The 16,962-nt window shown below is 49.1% G+C and overlaps 1 protein-coding gene and 2 non-coding genes across 3 annotated transcripts in view; 2 read left to right on the top strand and 1 right to left on the bottom strand.

Moving 5' to 3' along the window:
• Nucleotides 1-12,048, top strand: part of RCSD1 (RCSD domain containing 1) — a 38,032-nt gene extending 25,984 nt beyond the window's left edge. The window contains exons 2-7 of the mRNA XM_074148729.1: nt 1,928-2,035; nt 4,616-4,705; nt 6,064-6,135; nt 7,425-7,628; nt 8,458-9,134; nt 10,004-12,048. Coding sequence (XP_074004830.1) covers nt 1,928-2,035; nt 4,616-4,705; nt 6,064-6,135; nt 7,425-7,628; nt 8,458-9,120 — 1,137 coding nt within the window. The 3' untranslated portion in view covers nt 9,121-9,134; nt 10,004-12,048. The remainder of the gene's footprint in view (nt 1-1,927; nt 2,036-4,615; nt 4,706-6,063; nt 6,136-7,424; nt 7,629-8,457; nt 9,135-10,003) is intronic.
• A 2,327-nt stretch (nt 12,049-14,375) lies between these two features.
• TRNAP-CGG (transfer RNA proline (anticodon CGG)) lies at nt 14,376-14,447 on the top strand. The gene has a single exon. It is a non-coding gene; the product is annotated as a tRNA-Pro (tRNA).
• Nucleotides 14,448-14,889: 442 nt separating this feature from the next.
• Nucleotides 14,890-14,961, bottom strand: TRNAP-AGG (transfer RNA proline (anticodon AGG)). The gene has a single exon. It is a non-coding gene; the product is annotated as a tRNA-Pro (tRNA).
• Nucleotides 14,962-16,962: the final 2,001 nt, after the last annotated feature.

Below are 16,962 nucleotides of genomic sequence, written 5' to 3'. Positions count from 1 at the left end.
TCCCTTCTTCCAAAGGCCACAAACTCTTCTTTTTTCCCTTTTTTCCTCTCTGTTCAATGAGGCCAGTCTTCTTCCCCGACAGCTCATTTTTTGCCACATGAGGATGGCCTGCTTCTGTGCCTTTAAGACTTCCTTCTTAAAAAATGTGCAGCCTTCCTGAACTCCTTTGCCCTTCAGGACTGCCTCCCTAGGGACTCTATCAAGCAGGCTTCTGAAAAGACCAAAGTCCGCCCTCCGGAAGTCCGTGGTGGCAGTTCTGCTGACCCTTCTCCTTGCTTCTCTAAGAATGGAAAACTATCCTTTCGTGATCACTGTGCCCAAGACAGCCTCCAGCCGTCACATCCCCCACAATCATCTGTTCACAAACAACAGCCCAGCAGGGCTCCTTCCCTAGTCAGATCCCTCACCAGCTGTGTCAGGAAGTTATCCTCAATGTAGTCAGGATCCTGGAAACAGAGAATGGCAGACATCTACTGGGGCTTGTGGGCCTAGGAGAAAGAAGAGCACTTATTTACAGCTCTCTGAGAAAGAGAAAGGCCCTTTTCCACAACGCAAACAGGCCGTAGCCATGATTCTCTCTACCAGGTATTTCAGACTGGAGAGCGCTCTAAGCTGCAGATGATAAGATGAACCTTAATGTAAACTCCTCAATTTGCTTCCAAGCTAGAAACTTGGAGCCTGAAGAAGTTTCTTCTCTAATATGATTTCAAGTTTCCACAGCTATTTCTTCAGCCTCTGTAGTGTGGTGACCCAAGGGAAATAGTCCATATGTGGGCCAGATCGGTGTTTTGAGGGCCCTTCACCTTCAGCAATGCTGAAGGAGTTGTTGTGTTAACAAGACAGCAGGTACCTTCCAGGCAGAGTGGCATAAAGGGAAAAGGAAGGGGTCTGCTGGAGTCTTTGGAGAAGCAGGAACGTATTCCTCTAGCAACAGCCTTTGGGGAAACTTTCTGCCTGAGAAACAGAAGAGTATTGAGGCAGAGGGGTGGGAAGTGTGGTGCTGGTCATGCATTCATGGTGGTGGTACAGGGAGCGGAGGTATGAGGTTCCCTGCTGATGGTTCATAGCCTGGTTTTTGTTTAGAGGTCTCCGCCTCTAACAAAACAAGGATTGTTGGTTAGTTGTTCTCAGTTCCTCTGGTTCAGTTTTCCCTGGCATCAGATACTAGAGATGAAGAACAAAGGTTTCCTTTCATCAACTTTGATTTCAGGGCTTTCTACTCATATTGCTTGATACACACATAGCAAAGAAAACACGGTAAATGTGGGATGACACCAGGGCTGTGTGCTGTGGCAAGAGCCGCATCATGAAGTCTCCAACAAGCCTCTTGCTTCTCAGCCTGTTGTTGACCTAGGGGAGGGAAAGCTTCTCTCAGCCCTGGTATTTCCTCCCTCTCCCCCACCCGCCTGAGTATTTCACTGCCAAAAGAGCAGAACAGCACAGGGACATCCCCAAGCAGATGCTGGCTTGCTGTGAGGACATGGAATGGCTTCTCACAGCAGAACCACTGGAAAAGGAAGGGCGCCAGTGACCAGGGCAGTAAAAAAGGGATGGGAGGGCTGAGAAGGTGTATGGGAATATCCTGTACTGCCCCGCTCCATCTGCTCACTGCGAGGAAGAGATGGGGAACAGACACTTGGCTTGAAATACTTAGTTTGCTTCCAGTGAAAAATACTGAATGTAGGCTCTTCAGCTAGAGCTGAAAGGCTCTGCATGAATTACTGGTTTTCTGGGATATTTGAAAATGTTGTTAGGTCCTGTCTTCCCAAACCTCTTGCTCTCAGACTGGATGATTGATGCCAGATGTGAGAAACTCTGCTTTAAGTCCCTGCTTACTCTTGAACTTTATAACACATACACAGGCTTCTCTCTAGCCTGCTTGCTTTTCCCAGCCTTTGCTTGTAACTTGCTGTTCCCAATTTGTCAGAACAGGCCAGCAGAGACCAACTCAGAGGTGGACAAGTCGGCATCACCCTCAGTGGCCCAGCTAGCAGGGAAATTCAAAGAACAAGCAGCCAGTATCACTGGAAAAGAGGTAAGAAGCTCGGCAACCAGCAGGTAATCAAGTGGGAAATGAGGCACTCGCCTCTGCCTGTGCAAGTTACAGCATCAGTGTAGATTCCACCTAGATTTTGACTCTTCACAAAGGATTTGTCTCCTAGTGCAATGCAAGCTATGACATCATGTTCCATGCATTGCCGACTTGTGGATGAGTATTTTAGTAGAGGCATACCTCAGGACAACTGGATATTGTAAAGATTGATAGGGTACACATACATAATTAACAGTAGCAGACAGCAATGCAGGTACTATCTGGGCTGGCTTTTGTGGGCAGAGGGCAAGAATGAATAATGAAATAGCTAATATTGAGCTATGGCAAAAGAAAGCAAGTAACAGATTATGGAGTGTAGAAGCCAGTGGCAAGTCACTAACACCTTGTTCACAAAAGGAGAAGGTTTCCTCCAGGTAATTCCTTCTGTAAGGGTCTGAGAGAGAAAGCTGTCTCTTTACTTGCCCTCATTATCTCTTCCCAATGACATTTCAGACTCTGGGCCTACCTCTGTCATGCTGAAATCTCATCTTATTGAAAGCCCACTATGCCAAGCATTACTTCACAAGCCGTCTTTCACCAGATAAGCAAAACATTAGAATACCTCTCTTAGGAGGAATGGAAAGCCAGAGTGTTTATGGATGGAGATTGACATTTTAGGAGAGCCTCCTGTATCATTATGCACTTTTTTAGAAGCATAAATGTTTACTGGTGGCCCTCTTCAGTCAGTGGGTGCTCCTTTAAAACTGAACTGCTTCCTTCCGCTGCTCAGTTGATTTCAGTATGTCCCAGGCTGGGCCTAAGGGGATCCTTCCTGTCACCCCTCCTGTCTTTGGCTGGATGCACTGGTGACCTCTGTCCTGCAGGGCTGGCATGCCACCATTTATTACTGGTTAGCACTCCCAAAGGTTAGCCAGACCCCAGGATGGGAATAGCCTGTCTCTTTCAAAGTACTTTTTTACTTTTTTTTTCCCCGTCTAGTCACCAGCACACCACTCCATCTGTCCCATTACAGTCATTTCCTCTTTTTAAGGTATGGGATTTAATTGCACTAAGTCCCTTACCCTTATGAAGGCAGGAAGTTCCCAGACCACTCTTGTGCTATCTGCAGACCTCTGTGGCTCCCAAGCCAAGGCAGTGTGGAGGGGCCTCACAGTGGGAGGAAACTCACTTTCTCCAGAGACAGAAGAGGACAACGTGTTCTGTCTTTTCTCTCCAAGCCATCTGTCACTTACCTATAAGCTTTCTCAAGCTGGCTTCAGATTAATGGCTGAGTGGATGGTCTTTAACTGTTGCTTGACTTGTGTCAGCAAAGGGGAACCTATCAACAAGGGAACCTCTGATACATTCACTGTGGCACAGTGCAGCATTTCATGGTTGCAAAATGGTGGGGTTTCAATAAGACATGATAATATTGCTTCCCAGCATGACATAAGGATACGGGCAGGGCTGTCCTTGGCTGCTTAGAGATGCAGCGTTGCCATGGCTGGGTGCCGCACCACCAGACATTAAGTGACATGAAGTCTACAGGTCCCCCAAGACCGCCAACTCTACAGAGGGCAAAGACACCATAATCCAACTTTTCATATGCCTGCCTGTTAGAAGGTAAAAAAATTATCCAAATATTATATTGTGGATGTTATCCAAGATCCACAATATTATCCAAGATCCACAATATTATCCAAGTATTTTCTCTTTAAACACATGAAAAGTGTGTTAACAGCTTGGCAGGAGACTACAAACCTGGCATAAAAATCGAGACATCTTGGCTTCAAGACCAGAGCAACAGTTATGAAGAAGCAGCTCCACAGGTGCTGAGCTATGTGTCTCTTCATTCCTAGTGAGCACTCTGTTACTTCTGAGTGCCCGAGGACATTCAGAAGGAACTGGTGTCCCTGCTGCTAAGTTGTCCTGTTCCTTCTTCCCTGGAGAATCTTAGTCAAATCAAAGGTTATGGCTGAGGACTTGCCTTTGCAAGTTGTTCTTCTTCATTAGAGAGAAACGGAAAGGGCTGTAGAGTATGTTGAAAAAGTCAGAATTACCCTTTTTGCCCCTAAAATATACCAGATGCAAAATAGGAAAATCACGAACCAGGTAAGCAGCTGAGACTCATTAAAAGGAAATCCTGGTAATAAGACAGGAAAGAGAACAATAACAGTATGAGGGGTTTTCCAGCAGGATGCTTTGAAGATGAAGCTTCTGGATAGGCTTCTCCACCCTCCACAGCTTAGAAGAGTGTCTTTTGCACAAAATATGAAGTGCTGTGGTTCATGCTGTGGAAAGAGATATAGACTTCTCTTCCAACACTAGGATTAGGCTTGAATATAGACTACTCTTCCAACACTAGAATTAGGTTTGAGATGCTACAAGCACACCTAGCATGCATGTGTAACATTCCCAAATGCTAATATCTTGTGCTGCCTTTGGATGACTCCTTTAGACAAGCTGAGCCCTGCCATCCAACCAGGTCACTTACAGAGCATGCCCTTTGGTGCTTGAATTTCACTTCATTTTTTTAAAAAACCTGATTTCCCTGCTGCTGAGTTGGTTGTTTTCTTCTCTTAGGTACCACCACATAAGCCAACTCGGAGGAAACCACCATGCTCTCTTCCACTGTATTCCCACAAAACCGAGACAAGTGACAATGATCAGCAAGTGAGTATCAATTTAATAGGGGGGACAAGGTCTCTCCTCTCTGCAACCTCTTCTCCCCTGAGACACAAGCTTGGAGGTAGCAGAGAGGTCAGGCTGTGCAGCAAAAGGTATCAATCAAGCAGCATCAAACCTTTCCCTGCTCACACATACATACTGACTCAGAGTCAGCTCCATGCTGTTTCCCACTCCTGTAGCATGGATACGCATCCCATTTCTACTGCTTTTATTTTTACCCTTAGACCACTGACAGATCCACCCAGTTACCACCTTTCAAGTATTTTAAAGCAGGAACTGCTGGCACTTAATTAGAGTTGAACAGCACTTAACGCAGGGAGCAACCATGCTGTTTGTTGCTTTCAGATGAAGTCTAGCAGATTGAGTATAGTAGCGTAATAGTTCTGCTCTTGAGATTTTTCCTTCTTCAGAAAAAGGGAATAATTAATCCAGAGTCAAGAGGAGTTCTGTAAACAATAACTACAGAATATTGTCTGGAGGTGTCCTCCATACAGCACCCTTGAATGAGCAGGTCCCAGTAGGCTGGCTGCTACTCACTAAAGTTTATGCTCAGGCCCTTTCCAGTCACTTTTGCCCTTCTGTATTTCAGGGTATGAAGTTTACCCACCAAATTTCACATTGTTACCTGCCCTTAACAAGGGGCTGGTTCTTCGTCCTTCTTTTCTGACAGCTACAGGTTCTTTCTGCCTCCATGCCAAAGGAGTACAAGCTTTAAAATCTTGGAATCCTTCCTTTTCCTTTGGAACTGAAAAAAGAAATTTGCCCCTTCTCAAAGCAATGCTCTCCCTTTCTCAAGCTGTTTTCAGCCTTTCATAGCTCTACCTTTCTAGTCGCTTAGGCCTTTCCTGCCCATAGTAATTGGGTACCCTTTAACTCTGTTAGTCAAGTGGTGTCAGAGAGTCTTTCCCGTCACAAAAAGTTCACAATGTCTACCAACATTAAAGCTCGTACCCTTTAAGAGGTAGAATTTTAATCTGTCTGGTCCTGAAATAATACCAGGGGAAACTGTGTCATAGGTTAGATAGCCTAGTGAAGGCCATATAGCAGCAGAGCCATTACACATCACCTAACTCAGATAGTTCAGCCGCAAAGCAGACAGACTATCACCCTTTCTCCCAAAGGAAGGATACATGAATGTAGAGCCCTAGGATGGCTAGATAACAAAAAGGGAGCAGGGTCAGAAAAGAAGAAAACAATCTTTTGTGTGAAGACACTATATGAGGCTTCATTTTCTCCCCTACTAGCACTTTTTGCTTATCTCTTCCAAGTTTTCTACCTTCATTGTATTTCCTCTTTTTCACCTACTTTACTGTGACTTTTTCATGTTTCATTTTGTTTTACAGAAGCGGTCTCCAAACGCTTGCCCCATTCCCAAGGTCAAGGTGAAAAGCTCCCCCATGATTGAAAAGCTGCAGGTAGGTCCTGGAGGAGCCCACATATCTGCCCCAGCAAATTAAAACTGATTGGCATTTGTCATGACTACTTCCACTGCAGAACAGCCAGAGGGGAAGGGGATCCAGGAACGCAGGGTGACAGCTAGGTGAGCAGGGCAGTGGCCTTACCGATGAGCGCCCAGTCACACAATACACAAATAAGGAAGGCAGAGCAGGTCTAGTAATGGCAACCAGCATCAGAAACAGTCCAGTGACCCTCAGGCACATCTATAGGCAGGTCAGGATCATTTGGATCTGTGGGGTACATGGCTGGGGGTGGGTATGTCAGCAGCATACCTCAGGTAGGGAGCAGGGGCAGGAGCCTCAGTTTAAATGCAGCTCGCGAGAGAAAGTGCAGGAAACCCTGGCTGAGACTTCTTCCAGCTCTTTCTTCGCAGTGGTCTAAATGAAACTAAGTCACCTGGACCCTATCAGGGAGCCGGCCTTGAGCGCAGGCAGCTACAGTCCTAGCAGTGGGGAGTGCGCTCTGGGCTCTGGCACCCCCTGCACCTCGATTTCCCCAGTTACACACAAACACACCCAGTGCTTCTTGCCCTTTTTGTATCTTGCTGCAGCCCCTGATTCATGCCGCTGAGGGCAGCTCAGCGCTCGATAACCCATAGACATAGTGCCCTGCTGCTGCCAGCTGCCTCTCCTGGCAGCACGTGCCACTCCAGAGCTCAATGCCTCTTGGCTGCCCTGACACAATGTAAGCCTATTCCCTCTTAATGCACCCAAAGACATGTGCCTACGAGAGCTTCTTAGTGACGGGCCAGCAGGATATGTTTTGCCATAGTTAATCACAAACGTGCTTCTTTCCATGGTCTTCTCGCTCCTCACAACTGTGCACATCGTTCAGAAGACCAGCAGACAGGCTTGGAAATACGAGGTCTGCTTGGCCACACACAGGGATGGTTTAAATCTCAAAATGATTGCTGGCTGCTTGTTCAGACTTTCTCCCGGCTCAGCCGCTGTAGGCTGTGCTGGCTTGGCTGGGTCACTGGAAAATCCCAAAAGGCCTCAGGATGACAAAAGGACGCGTCCCGAGATCCAGCTGCTGGGGAAGGGCAAATGTCCAGTCGTAACTTCTCTGCCTGGACTTGTTTGTTGACAGTGTCACCAAGAGAGACCCATAACCAGAAGGTACGTGGGTTGTGACAGCTGAGAGATGTGGCAGCTCCCGTGGCAAGAGCAAGGCTTCCTCCGTGTGGTTACCGCATGTAGTACACACCAGTATCATGCACACCCGTGATGGGGATTTTTCTTTACAGGCCAATCTGGCTTTTGCTCCAGCTGCTCTGCTGCCGGGAGCATCTCCCAAAAGCCCTGGTCTGAAAGCCCTGGTTTCTCCGTTCAGCACCCCTCCCTCAACGCCCAGCAGCCCAGGGGTTCAGTCCCAGCCCAGCGATGTGAACGAGACGCCAGTCAGCTTTGATCAACCCCCGGAAGGCACTCAGCTGCAATTCTATAACAAGGTAGGGTATGTACTAGGATTTCTCCATCACATTTATCCCTTGGGGACGAAGAAGGAGGCCCTAGCCCTTAGTCCTGCCATAGCAATGTGCATTTGTAGCCAAGGGAGGAGATCTGTGCCCTGGGTTCGAAACAGCCTTTCAGTGTAGGCTCTGTGGAGCCTCCTCTCTGCAGACCTGCAAATGGATCTTCGTGGTTTAGCAGCTCCAGCAGCCTTCCTGGCCCAATGGTGAAGGGAAGGGGTAAAGAAGCAGGACTCAGTCACTTCAGCTCAGCAGTAACAGGGTGGCTGGTAGCACTGTAAGGAGGTGGTGCCACCTCCCAGCAAATGTCAAGGTTGGCTGAGATGCAGTTTAGGGAGCCACACAGAGTACGATGGTTTGCCAGGTGTCCCACAGAATTCACAGCACTTAAACAGGGTGGGGTAACCTGCATTCACTATCCTCAGCTGGAGTGCAGACTCCTTCCTCAACCACTAAACTGCCAAAAGTAGAAAAGGCCAAGACATCCAAAGTCAGTGGCACCTACATAAAGAACGCAGCGTCCTTGGGTTAGGGTCTACCTTGGACAAGGAGCCACATTTTAAAATGAGAAAGTGACCTCCAGCACCAGCTTTACAGAATGAGGCATATACTAGGAATCTGCTTGTCCTCAAAAGTAGTCTCTCATGGGTAGGAGTCCTCGTCTCCCTACCTTTCGGTAGCAGAGAAGGAAAAGTGAGGCCACCAGTGTAGCAATCAAGTTCCCCATGGTATTTTCCTCTGTTGTGCTTTCCTGCTTTCCAGTACAGCTCTCTTGACTGCTTCAATGTCTGCTTTTCCTGCCTCCAAGGTGCGGACGCGAGGATCGATAAAGCGCAGGCCTCCCTCCAGGAAGTTCCGAAGATCTCTGTCCGAGTATGGAGACGGGGAAGATTTAGGGGTCAACATCACCTCTCCAGAAAATGGTGCCAAGGAAGATGGGGATGAGGTGTTTGGGCCCAAGGGCAAGACAGAGGAGGTAGAAACAGGGAGCAAAGAGCAAAAGAAACAGACAGGGTCTGATGAGAAGCCCCCACCAAGGAAAGGATCCAGCAGATCAGAAGATGAAGAAAAGGGGGAAAAACAGGCAGAGGAAATGACTCCTTGCAAGAGTAACACAGGGAATACCAAGGAGGAGGAGGAGGTGTGTCATGATGCGCCAGGGCAGGAGAACTCTCCCCAGCCTCCCTCTGGAAATAAGGAGGAGAAGGTGTGCGAGGGTTCCCAAGGAGAAGAGCAGCAAGGCACTGCCTGTGAACAGGAAAAGGGGGACAAGGAGCAGGAAGAAGCTAAAACTGAAGCTGAAGCTGAAGCTGAAGCTGAAGCGAAGGAGACCAGTGAGAGCACAGATGCACAGAGAACGTCAGACACTGAAGAAACACCACTGGCACCTGAACCGCTGCAGGACGCGGTGGACTCAGAGACTGCCAATGAGGCTGCAACGTCAGCCACGCCGGACCAGGACACAGCGTAAACCACGGCACACAGGTAAGACGGGTCAGCGTGATGATGGCTCCTAAAAAATACCCCAGGGTTTTGCTTACTAATGAAAATGACAACTGTGACAGAACACACCAACATTCCTGCTGCTCCCCACACCTCAAGAGTATCAAATCTCAGGCCTGCAGTGGTATTTGAAGCAACCAGCCCTCATGGGTGGTGTCGCAGAGAGAAAGGATGGAGAAGCAGCAAAGCCTATTCTAGATTCAGTAAAACAGAGGCTCTGCTCAGCAGGCACCCTGCTTAATTGCTGTTTTGAAAGCAATTTGAAAGCACTTACAGTAAAAGGCACTTCTCCCTAGCAGTAACCAGGTATATACTATCTCAGTATGCCTCCTTACATATACATATTTATGTATATGTGTGCACATGTATACATACATGCATACATATATATTCTGTCTACGTGTTTACATACATACGTATATATTTTCTCTATATGTGTTTGGCCTTTTAGCTTTGCCAGCAAAAATAGTATTTGTACACATACCGGTTCCATGATCATGGAAGCATGCAAGCACAGGCCCCTGCCACTTGAAATAAAAGAGGACTTCGACTGGCTAAAGCAGGGCTTGTTCCATGTACCTTCTCACCTATTCTTGAACCACTGATAATGTAGCCACAGATGCCTGAGGAAATATCTCATTCCATCTCAACCACCTGTCCCCTCTTCAAATGCCTCCTTGGTTTGGCAAGGAGTACCTGAAGGAAGCAGGTTGGTGCTCAGGCTGCAGCTCGCCTTTGCCTCCTAGCACAGAAATGACCGAAGTCCCCCCACGTCACAGGCACCCCAGCACTGTATTTACTTAGATTCATGATTATTTTTCGTAATTTCCTTACTTTTCCCCTCTCAAAAGGACCCAATCAGGGCACAGGAGACTTAACGTGAATAGGAGCCATCTCACTCAATCAAGGTGGAAGCTACTGGAAAACCTTCAGTGGCAGGAGAGGAGCAGAATACGGATACCCACCAAGGTCCAGACTCATCCCAGAGCTGAGTGGCTGCTCACCAGCTCTCTGCTTTGCACCATCATGTTTTGGGACAGCTGAAACAAGAGACTGGCTTGCAATCACTTCGGAGTTCAAAACAGAGGTGTTGGCTGATGTTCCTCAGTGATATTTGAGGACTGAGAGACCCGATACATGCTGTCCTGGAGCCGACAGCCACCACCACTCCTGGTCCCTATGCTCTTTCATCCTGCTCCAAAATGTTTTTTTTCTTCTCCCCTGCATTGGTCTTAGATGAAATTCATTATCTACATACATACATGTATGGTGCCTTTTTGGTAGCTTCTTTTGAAATATCTTGGTTTTCAAATTTAAGTAAATGATGTTTTAACAGTAGGAAAAAGTATGTTTTCTCCATATATGCTGTATGGCAGACAATGTGAACCCCGAATATGGGGAAGACTCTTAGGACATTGTTCATAAAGCATAAAATCCCTTTGAAGTGGGGGTCGAGCTGGCTGATCTGTGAAACAGCCAGCTGTGATAGGCAATTTTTCTGTGTGCTTCAACTTTGGGGTGGTTTTAGTGCTGGTGGAGAGTAACAACCAACAGATTTTATGCACAGAAAAGACGTGCTGCGTAGAACAGGGCAAGCTTTATTACCTGGCTCTGGGATCCAGTCCAGACTTAGAAAGGCCACCCATCCATCAGTCTTTCTCACTTCCAGAACCTATCCAATCTTTTGATCCTCTTTTGACACTTTCACTGTGTGGCCACCAAGTGCCACTCGTGATAGAAAGCATCCTGGCTTACTGGAAACAGCTGATTAATTTTATGTATGTCAAAGAAGAGGTCTTAGATGGCTGAGTTTCCAGTTGTATGGCCTGATTGAATAAGAACTGGTGAAGGTCAGATAGCCAGTCCCTGCTAAGAACTCAGGCACGGTACTAGATTGGCATTCACTCTTGGGGTACTAGTTAAGTCATGGGTCTAGCCGTTGTTAAGCCAAAAAAGCTTTATATCTGGAGAGTATGTACAAGAAATAAGTTATTCGGGGAAAGACAGATAACAGACCCTCACCTGACCAGTTTCCTGACAGCAGTGCTTGAAGCTGTACCTGCAATACTGAATAAAAAGCTGCTCAAGGCCAGGCGGCTAATGTCCACAGCGTGACATGGAGCTGTGGACAAGTCTGGTCTTGCTGGAGACAGAGAGCCAGACTCGTCAAAAGCTGAGGCAAGGAGTCAGCAAGTGGTTAGATGGTGTGAACGGTCAGGGGCCAGTTCTTGAACCTGCCGTCAGCCACCTAGTACCCAGCAACACAGCCACAGCTACGGAGACCAAGGGCAGACCCAGCCAGATCCTCTTCATCCATCAGAAAGCTCCTCCCAGCAAATATTAAGCTGAGCAGAGTCAGAGGCTTGACTCGTCCCTGGACAGGCACAAGCATTTTACACAACACAGCCCACGGCCATCCTGGAGTGGGCTCTGCAACACAGCAGTGTCACAAACCCGAAGGTTTTGAGAGATATCCCCTTTTTGTTCACCAGCTCTAAAATTGTGAGGAAAGAAGTGGCTCTGTGCCCTGCCTTTCTTTTTCCCAGGCGAAAGCACCGAGGTGTCATTTGCTGAGAGCCAGCGGCACTGCCCCTCCTGCATAGCACGGGCTTGCTGGCAAACACGACTCCCACATCCTTTTGAGCCATGTTGTGGAGCATTGTTGCCTTTGAATCCATTTTAATCCGTTTTAGAGCTTGTATTTCAGGGCAGGCTGCAATGATTCGCTGTACCCTGTTTCTTCTCTCAGCAGAGTGTCCCATCTGGATGTGAGTGATTGTGCCTTACTGTATATATAGATATACGTGTGCCTGTTCAGAGAATGAGTATGTGTGTCCTGAGCAAGGGAATGGAAATCCGAGGGAGAAACAGAAGAAATAAAAGGTGGAATAAAATCAACCCAAAATCCGTGTGTTTCCTCCTGGGGAGATGAAGGAGCCTGAGAAAGGGTAGGGAGCGCTCGTAGCAGCAGGCAAAAGAGGGGTGGAATTTCCACTGCCACTGGAACAGTTCAACATTCAATTTTAATCTAATTTGTGGCATTTTTTACTTTTGGAGAACAGCAATAACCAATGTGCTCAATCCAAAAAGGAAGGTGTTCTTTGGGGCAAGCAGTGACTTGTGCAGACTGCCACACTCCCTGCCCCTGCCCTGCAGGTACCAGGTATCTAGGAAGGGAAGCAAGCAAAGCCATCCAGCCTTCTACCATTTCTCCAACAGCATCTTTGTTAGGGGGAAACATAAAAAAACAAGGCAACACACAGTAATCCTTCCTGTGAGATTTCCCAGCTTTTTGCAATCGACAGTTTACAGACTTTCTGAGCCAGAAGTTGCATCACCATCTTCCTCCTTAATGGCTTTAAAAGTTGCAGGAAGAAAGACGCCTGTTTATCAGCTGAAGGCATCCACACACACATACCTCTTGGGGCAATGCTTGCTCAAGCAGCGCACAGACCTTGCCCCATCTGCAGGTGAAGTGAAAGCAATTTTAGAAAAGACTCCTTGGCCAGCATTAGGATCACGACACTGCAAAAGCAGAGGAGACACGTATGTATCTCTGCCCCATCCATACTATCAGGAAACGTTGGCTTGGGCAGCATGGTCTCGTATCTACAAGGCGTACAGATTCGAAAAGTTTTGACTGAAATGGAGAGCACAGCTTGGCTTGGTGTGTAGGCTAGGGATGCTTATTCAGACCTATACGTAACTGTCAAATTGCTAAGGCTGGTGTGTATAATGTCAGGTGTAAGTTCACTGACTGTTGAGCGGGAAAATGCTCTCAGCAAGAAAAATCTGATATAACTTAGGCAATTTCTTTGGTGTGGATGGTGCCTGAAAGACTAAAAAGAGTAAAAACCTTACAGGCCAGAACACCTTTAAGTTGGGGGGCTGAGGATGAAAAACAGAGCCAGAGTAAAGACAAAGCGGACAAAGGAATGTGGCACAAGAGCAAGGAGACTTGCAGTTGTGTTTGGCTGGGATCTTGTTGGTTTTATGCTTATTTTTTGATTGGACTGTTTAAACTGTAGTGTGAGCCACAAGAAAGTGTTGAACAGGTAAGGACTCAGAGCAATTACTGATGGGAGGAATAGCGTTTTTCAAAGTATCTGGGACACCAAGAGGCTGGTACAGAGGTGTGGAAACATGAGGGGGAAGCTTGAGGGTGACAGGAGGCATTAGTAGGACATAGCACATCAGGGACAAAGTGGGAGCCAAAGAAGCTGGGTGGAGTGGGTTTAGAAGCCAAAGGGAACACTGCTGGCTTCTCTGGGCCCCAGCACCCGAGTAACACACTCCCAACGCTGGGGCATTTTCCCCGGAAGCCCGAGGCCCATTGTTATGCCATCTCCCCTGCAGCCTCTGGTAGGCCCAACGGCCACTCCTGGGGCCACCCGTCGGGAAGGGAACCACCAGCTGCCTCAGAACAGGCCCGGCCACCCCACAGGCCCTCACCTCACCCGCCTGCGGGGCTGCCAAGAGCGGACTCATACACACCTCCATGCGTAGTTACGTACGTATCCCCCTCACACAACCCCGCAGGGGAGAAGGTGGGGGGAGGAGTGGGGAAGTGTATGGAAGCCCCTGTCTGTCTGTCAGTCCGGCCCCCGACTCAAGGAGGCGCCACCCGCCTCCGCCGCCCCCTTCTCCTCACCACCCCGAGGCGGCGCCGCGCCCAACGACCGGGCCAGGATAAACCAAAGCCGTCGTGGGGGGCGGGAAGGGGAGAATCTCTGTGTGTCCCATTCCCCCCCTTCCCCTCCGCTGAGAATGAGCTCGCCCGCCTTCGAGGCCCGGCTGGCCGTGCCTGCCTGCCTGCCCGCCACGAGCGGCTGGCGCGAGCGCGAAGCGGCGGAGTGTTCCTTCCCCCTCGGAAGAGCGCAGTAGCGGTATCTGCGCGGGGGTCGCTGTCCCCCCTACCCCCCCGCCTCCCCGGGGACTCGGAATCGTCTCTACCAAGCGGAGCCGTAGGGTCGGGGAAGGGCGATGCCACGGGTTACCCTGGCGGAAGGGGGGGGGGGGGGGGACAAGGGGAAATGGCAGCAGGCTCCGTTGCGAGGGACAGGAATGGTGTCTCCCGAAGCGGCGGGCAGAACCATTGGGAGTCGGGGGGGTGGGGGGGAGGAAGGGCAGACCCACAGCTGGGCGGGGAAGGGTAAGTGGCGCTGGGCGGGAGGAGGCGGGAAGTGGGTGAAGTAGAGAGCTGGGGAGGAGGCAAGAGAGAGCGGCTCGTTGGTCTAGGGGTATGATTCTCGCTTCGGGTGCGAGAGGTCCCGGGTTCAAATCCCGGACGAGCCCGCTAAGAAGGGGAGGGGCTAGTGCCTCCTGTTTTGAACCGCTGCGGTGCCCCCCCCCCCGGTGTTTTTGTTACCTCGGGCCCGCCCGTCAGCGGGTGAGTGGGCTACGGTGAGGAGCCCACGCGGGTGCCGGGAGGAGCGGCGGGCTCCGGCAGCACGGCGGAGTGGGGGCTGGAGGTGGGGGAGGAGACGCCCCGTGCGGGGCGAAAGACCTGAGGGATGACCCTAATCTTCCTTGTGAGTTATTAAACGCTTATTTCTTGCACTAAAATGGGAAAGCGTCCCTCATTGTAAGGCCTTTCTGTGCCCCTTCGCTCTCTGTGACCGCCGGCGCTGCCTGCCCGAGGAGCGCAGGGCCCCGCTTCTGCCCGCATGGCTGGGGCGGGAGCGGGGCAAGAAGGATGGAAAGAAGAAAAAAAAAGGAGAAATCTCCCAAAAAACACGGGCTCGTCCGGGATTTGAACCCGGGACCTCTCGCACCCTAAGCGAGAATCATACCCCTAGACCAACGAGCCGCCATGTGAGACTATTTGTCTTCCTTCAACAGAAAGGCTCGAAAGCTGCGGCGAGGCTGAACCTAGCTGGCGGCCGTTACTGGCCGTTGGCGGTGCAGAAGCGGGCTGCAGGTAGGCGCGGGGAGCGCTCGCCAGAGACGAAGGCGCCCTTCTGTTGCCGGCGTGCCTCCGAGCTCCCAGTAGAGACGGGTGAGAAGGTCCCAGGAAACAGCGTTACATAAAAGAGAGGTGGTGTTTAAACGGGCTCCGTGACAAGGCCAGCGTTCGCCGGCCGGTGCCAGCCTGTCGTCTGACTCCTCGCAGCAGCCCGGAGGCAGCGGAGGCGGAAGCTTTCCCCCTGCCTCAGCCTGAGAGACCGCCACCCCTGTGTTTCACCTCAGCCTGTGCCTGGGGGTGCCGGTAAGGGTAGTAAGGGGAGAGGGGTGAGCTAAGCGGGCAGCCAGCACTCACAGCCGCCTGAATGCCTGCCCCGCTGGTGTAGCAGCCTCGCCTATGCGGCCAGAAGCCCCTCAAGAAGTGGTCGGGGCTTACAGGGACAGTTCTTCTGCAGTGGCCTTGTTGGGACAGCTCAAACAAACCTCAGATGTGCAGCCTGTCCTCTTTTTTTTTTTGCAGTACCGCATATTACTTCATTAGTAATGTGCACATGTACTGTTGCTGTGTGCGAATGTCGTTCTCCGGGTTTCTTCCAATCGCTGTGGCAACCCTGTCTACCCTTGTGTGCAAAATCTGCCTAATATATGTCTAGCCATTAACCGCAGCAGGCAAACCGCAAACCCCAACCAAAAGAAGGGAAGTTCACGGTTCATTTCCATAGTTGAAAACTGTACTACAGCCAACCAGGGGTGACATTACTTTCCTACTTTTCAGGTGACGATTTTATACACACCTGTTTAAATACCAGAGTCCTCTTACAACAAACGCTGGTGCTGGTCAGGCTAGAGGTGAGTGCTATCTTGGCTCTTGGCTCCATAAAGTAAGAGTCGCTAAACTAACTTTGCCTTTATTCCAAGAAACTAGAGGGAAGGTAGGAGGGAGAGACTGGAAGAATAATTGCTTTAATTTATGGGCTTTTTTATATATCAAGATTATCAAGAATACTTGTGGCTCAGGCTGTTCCTTCCTTTGCATCAGTTCAGCACTGGAGTAGCTCATCATTAGCATCTTTTTCCATTGTAAGGGTTCCTCAGAACACTTACCTTTGCATAGTGGGTGATCCAAGACATTCTTCTTAATTGGATTACAGAAAAATAATTATCAAACTCTTCAAGTACTATATGCAATTACTGTGCTGCTGGCAGCTCTGAGTTTTGAAAAAACTGCTGCATTTCTATTTAACCAGAGTAAACATAAATGTATCTGCCAGTCATAATTTCTCCAACTTGCAGAGGAAAAAGTAATGTTGTGATAGACACCCAATACTTTCTTTTACCAATAGAGCCTGTTTTTTCTTTCTCTCTCGTGTTCTTCTCTTACTGCTCCAAAATGAGTGGGTTGGGTGGGGTATTTTTTGCAGGAATGCAAAATCTCTGCACACTAAACAGTGTCTACTGCACAATTCGTCAAGGAGGTACAGACATGCAGGCTAAATAGAAAACAATCAAAACCATTAAAAATGTAAAATCAGTCTGAGTATACTTACTTCTCCTAGAAGATGTTACCCTTATTTTATCTGCCATCATAATCCTGCTTGCTCTCTCTGGCAAGCTATTTCAGAGCTCTCCAAAATAGTAGGGTAACAAAGGTCTGAATTTCTAACATAAACAGCGACCGTAAAAAAAAGTATTTAACCTTCTCCCCAGCGACACACACTTTTTTAGGTCTTCCTTTTGTGATAAGTGGAAACAAAAAAGACACAAAAGCATTTTTCCTTCCCTTGTGGGACTGACTGCTGCTTTTACTGCAAAGCTCAGAAACCAGTCAGGCAACTTGACGGCAGCCGGCTGGGAGGCTGCTGTGGTCTCTTCCGCCCCACTGTCGGGGCAGTCTTGCTCTGTCACT

This window comes from Numenius arquata, chromosome 1, assembly GCF_964106895.1.
Source record: "Numenius arquata chromosome 1, bNumArq3.hap1.1, whole genome shotgun sequence".
In the NCBI taxonomy this organism is placed as follows: domain Eukaryota; kingdom Metazoa; phylum Chordata; class Aves; order Charadriiformes; family Scolopacidae; genus Numenius; species Numenius arquata.
The sequence above is the reverse complement of the archived record's forward strand: the minus strand, read 5'-3'. Positions and strand labels throughout refer to the sequence as shown.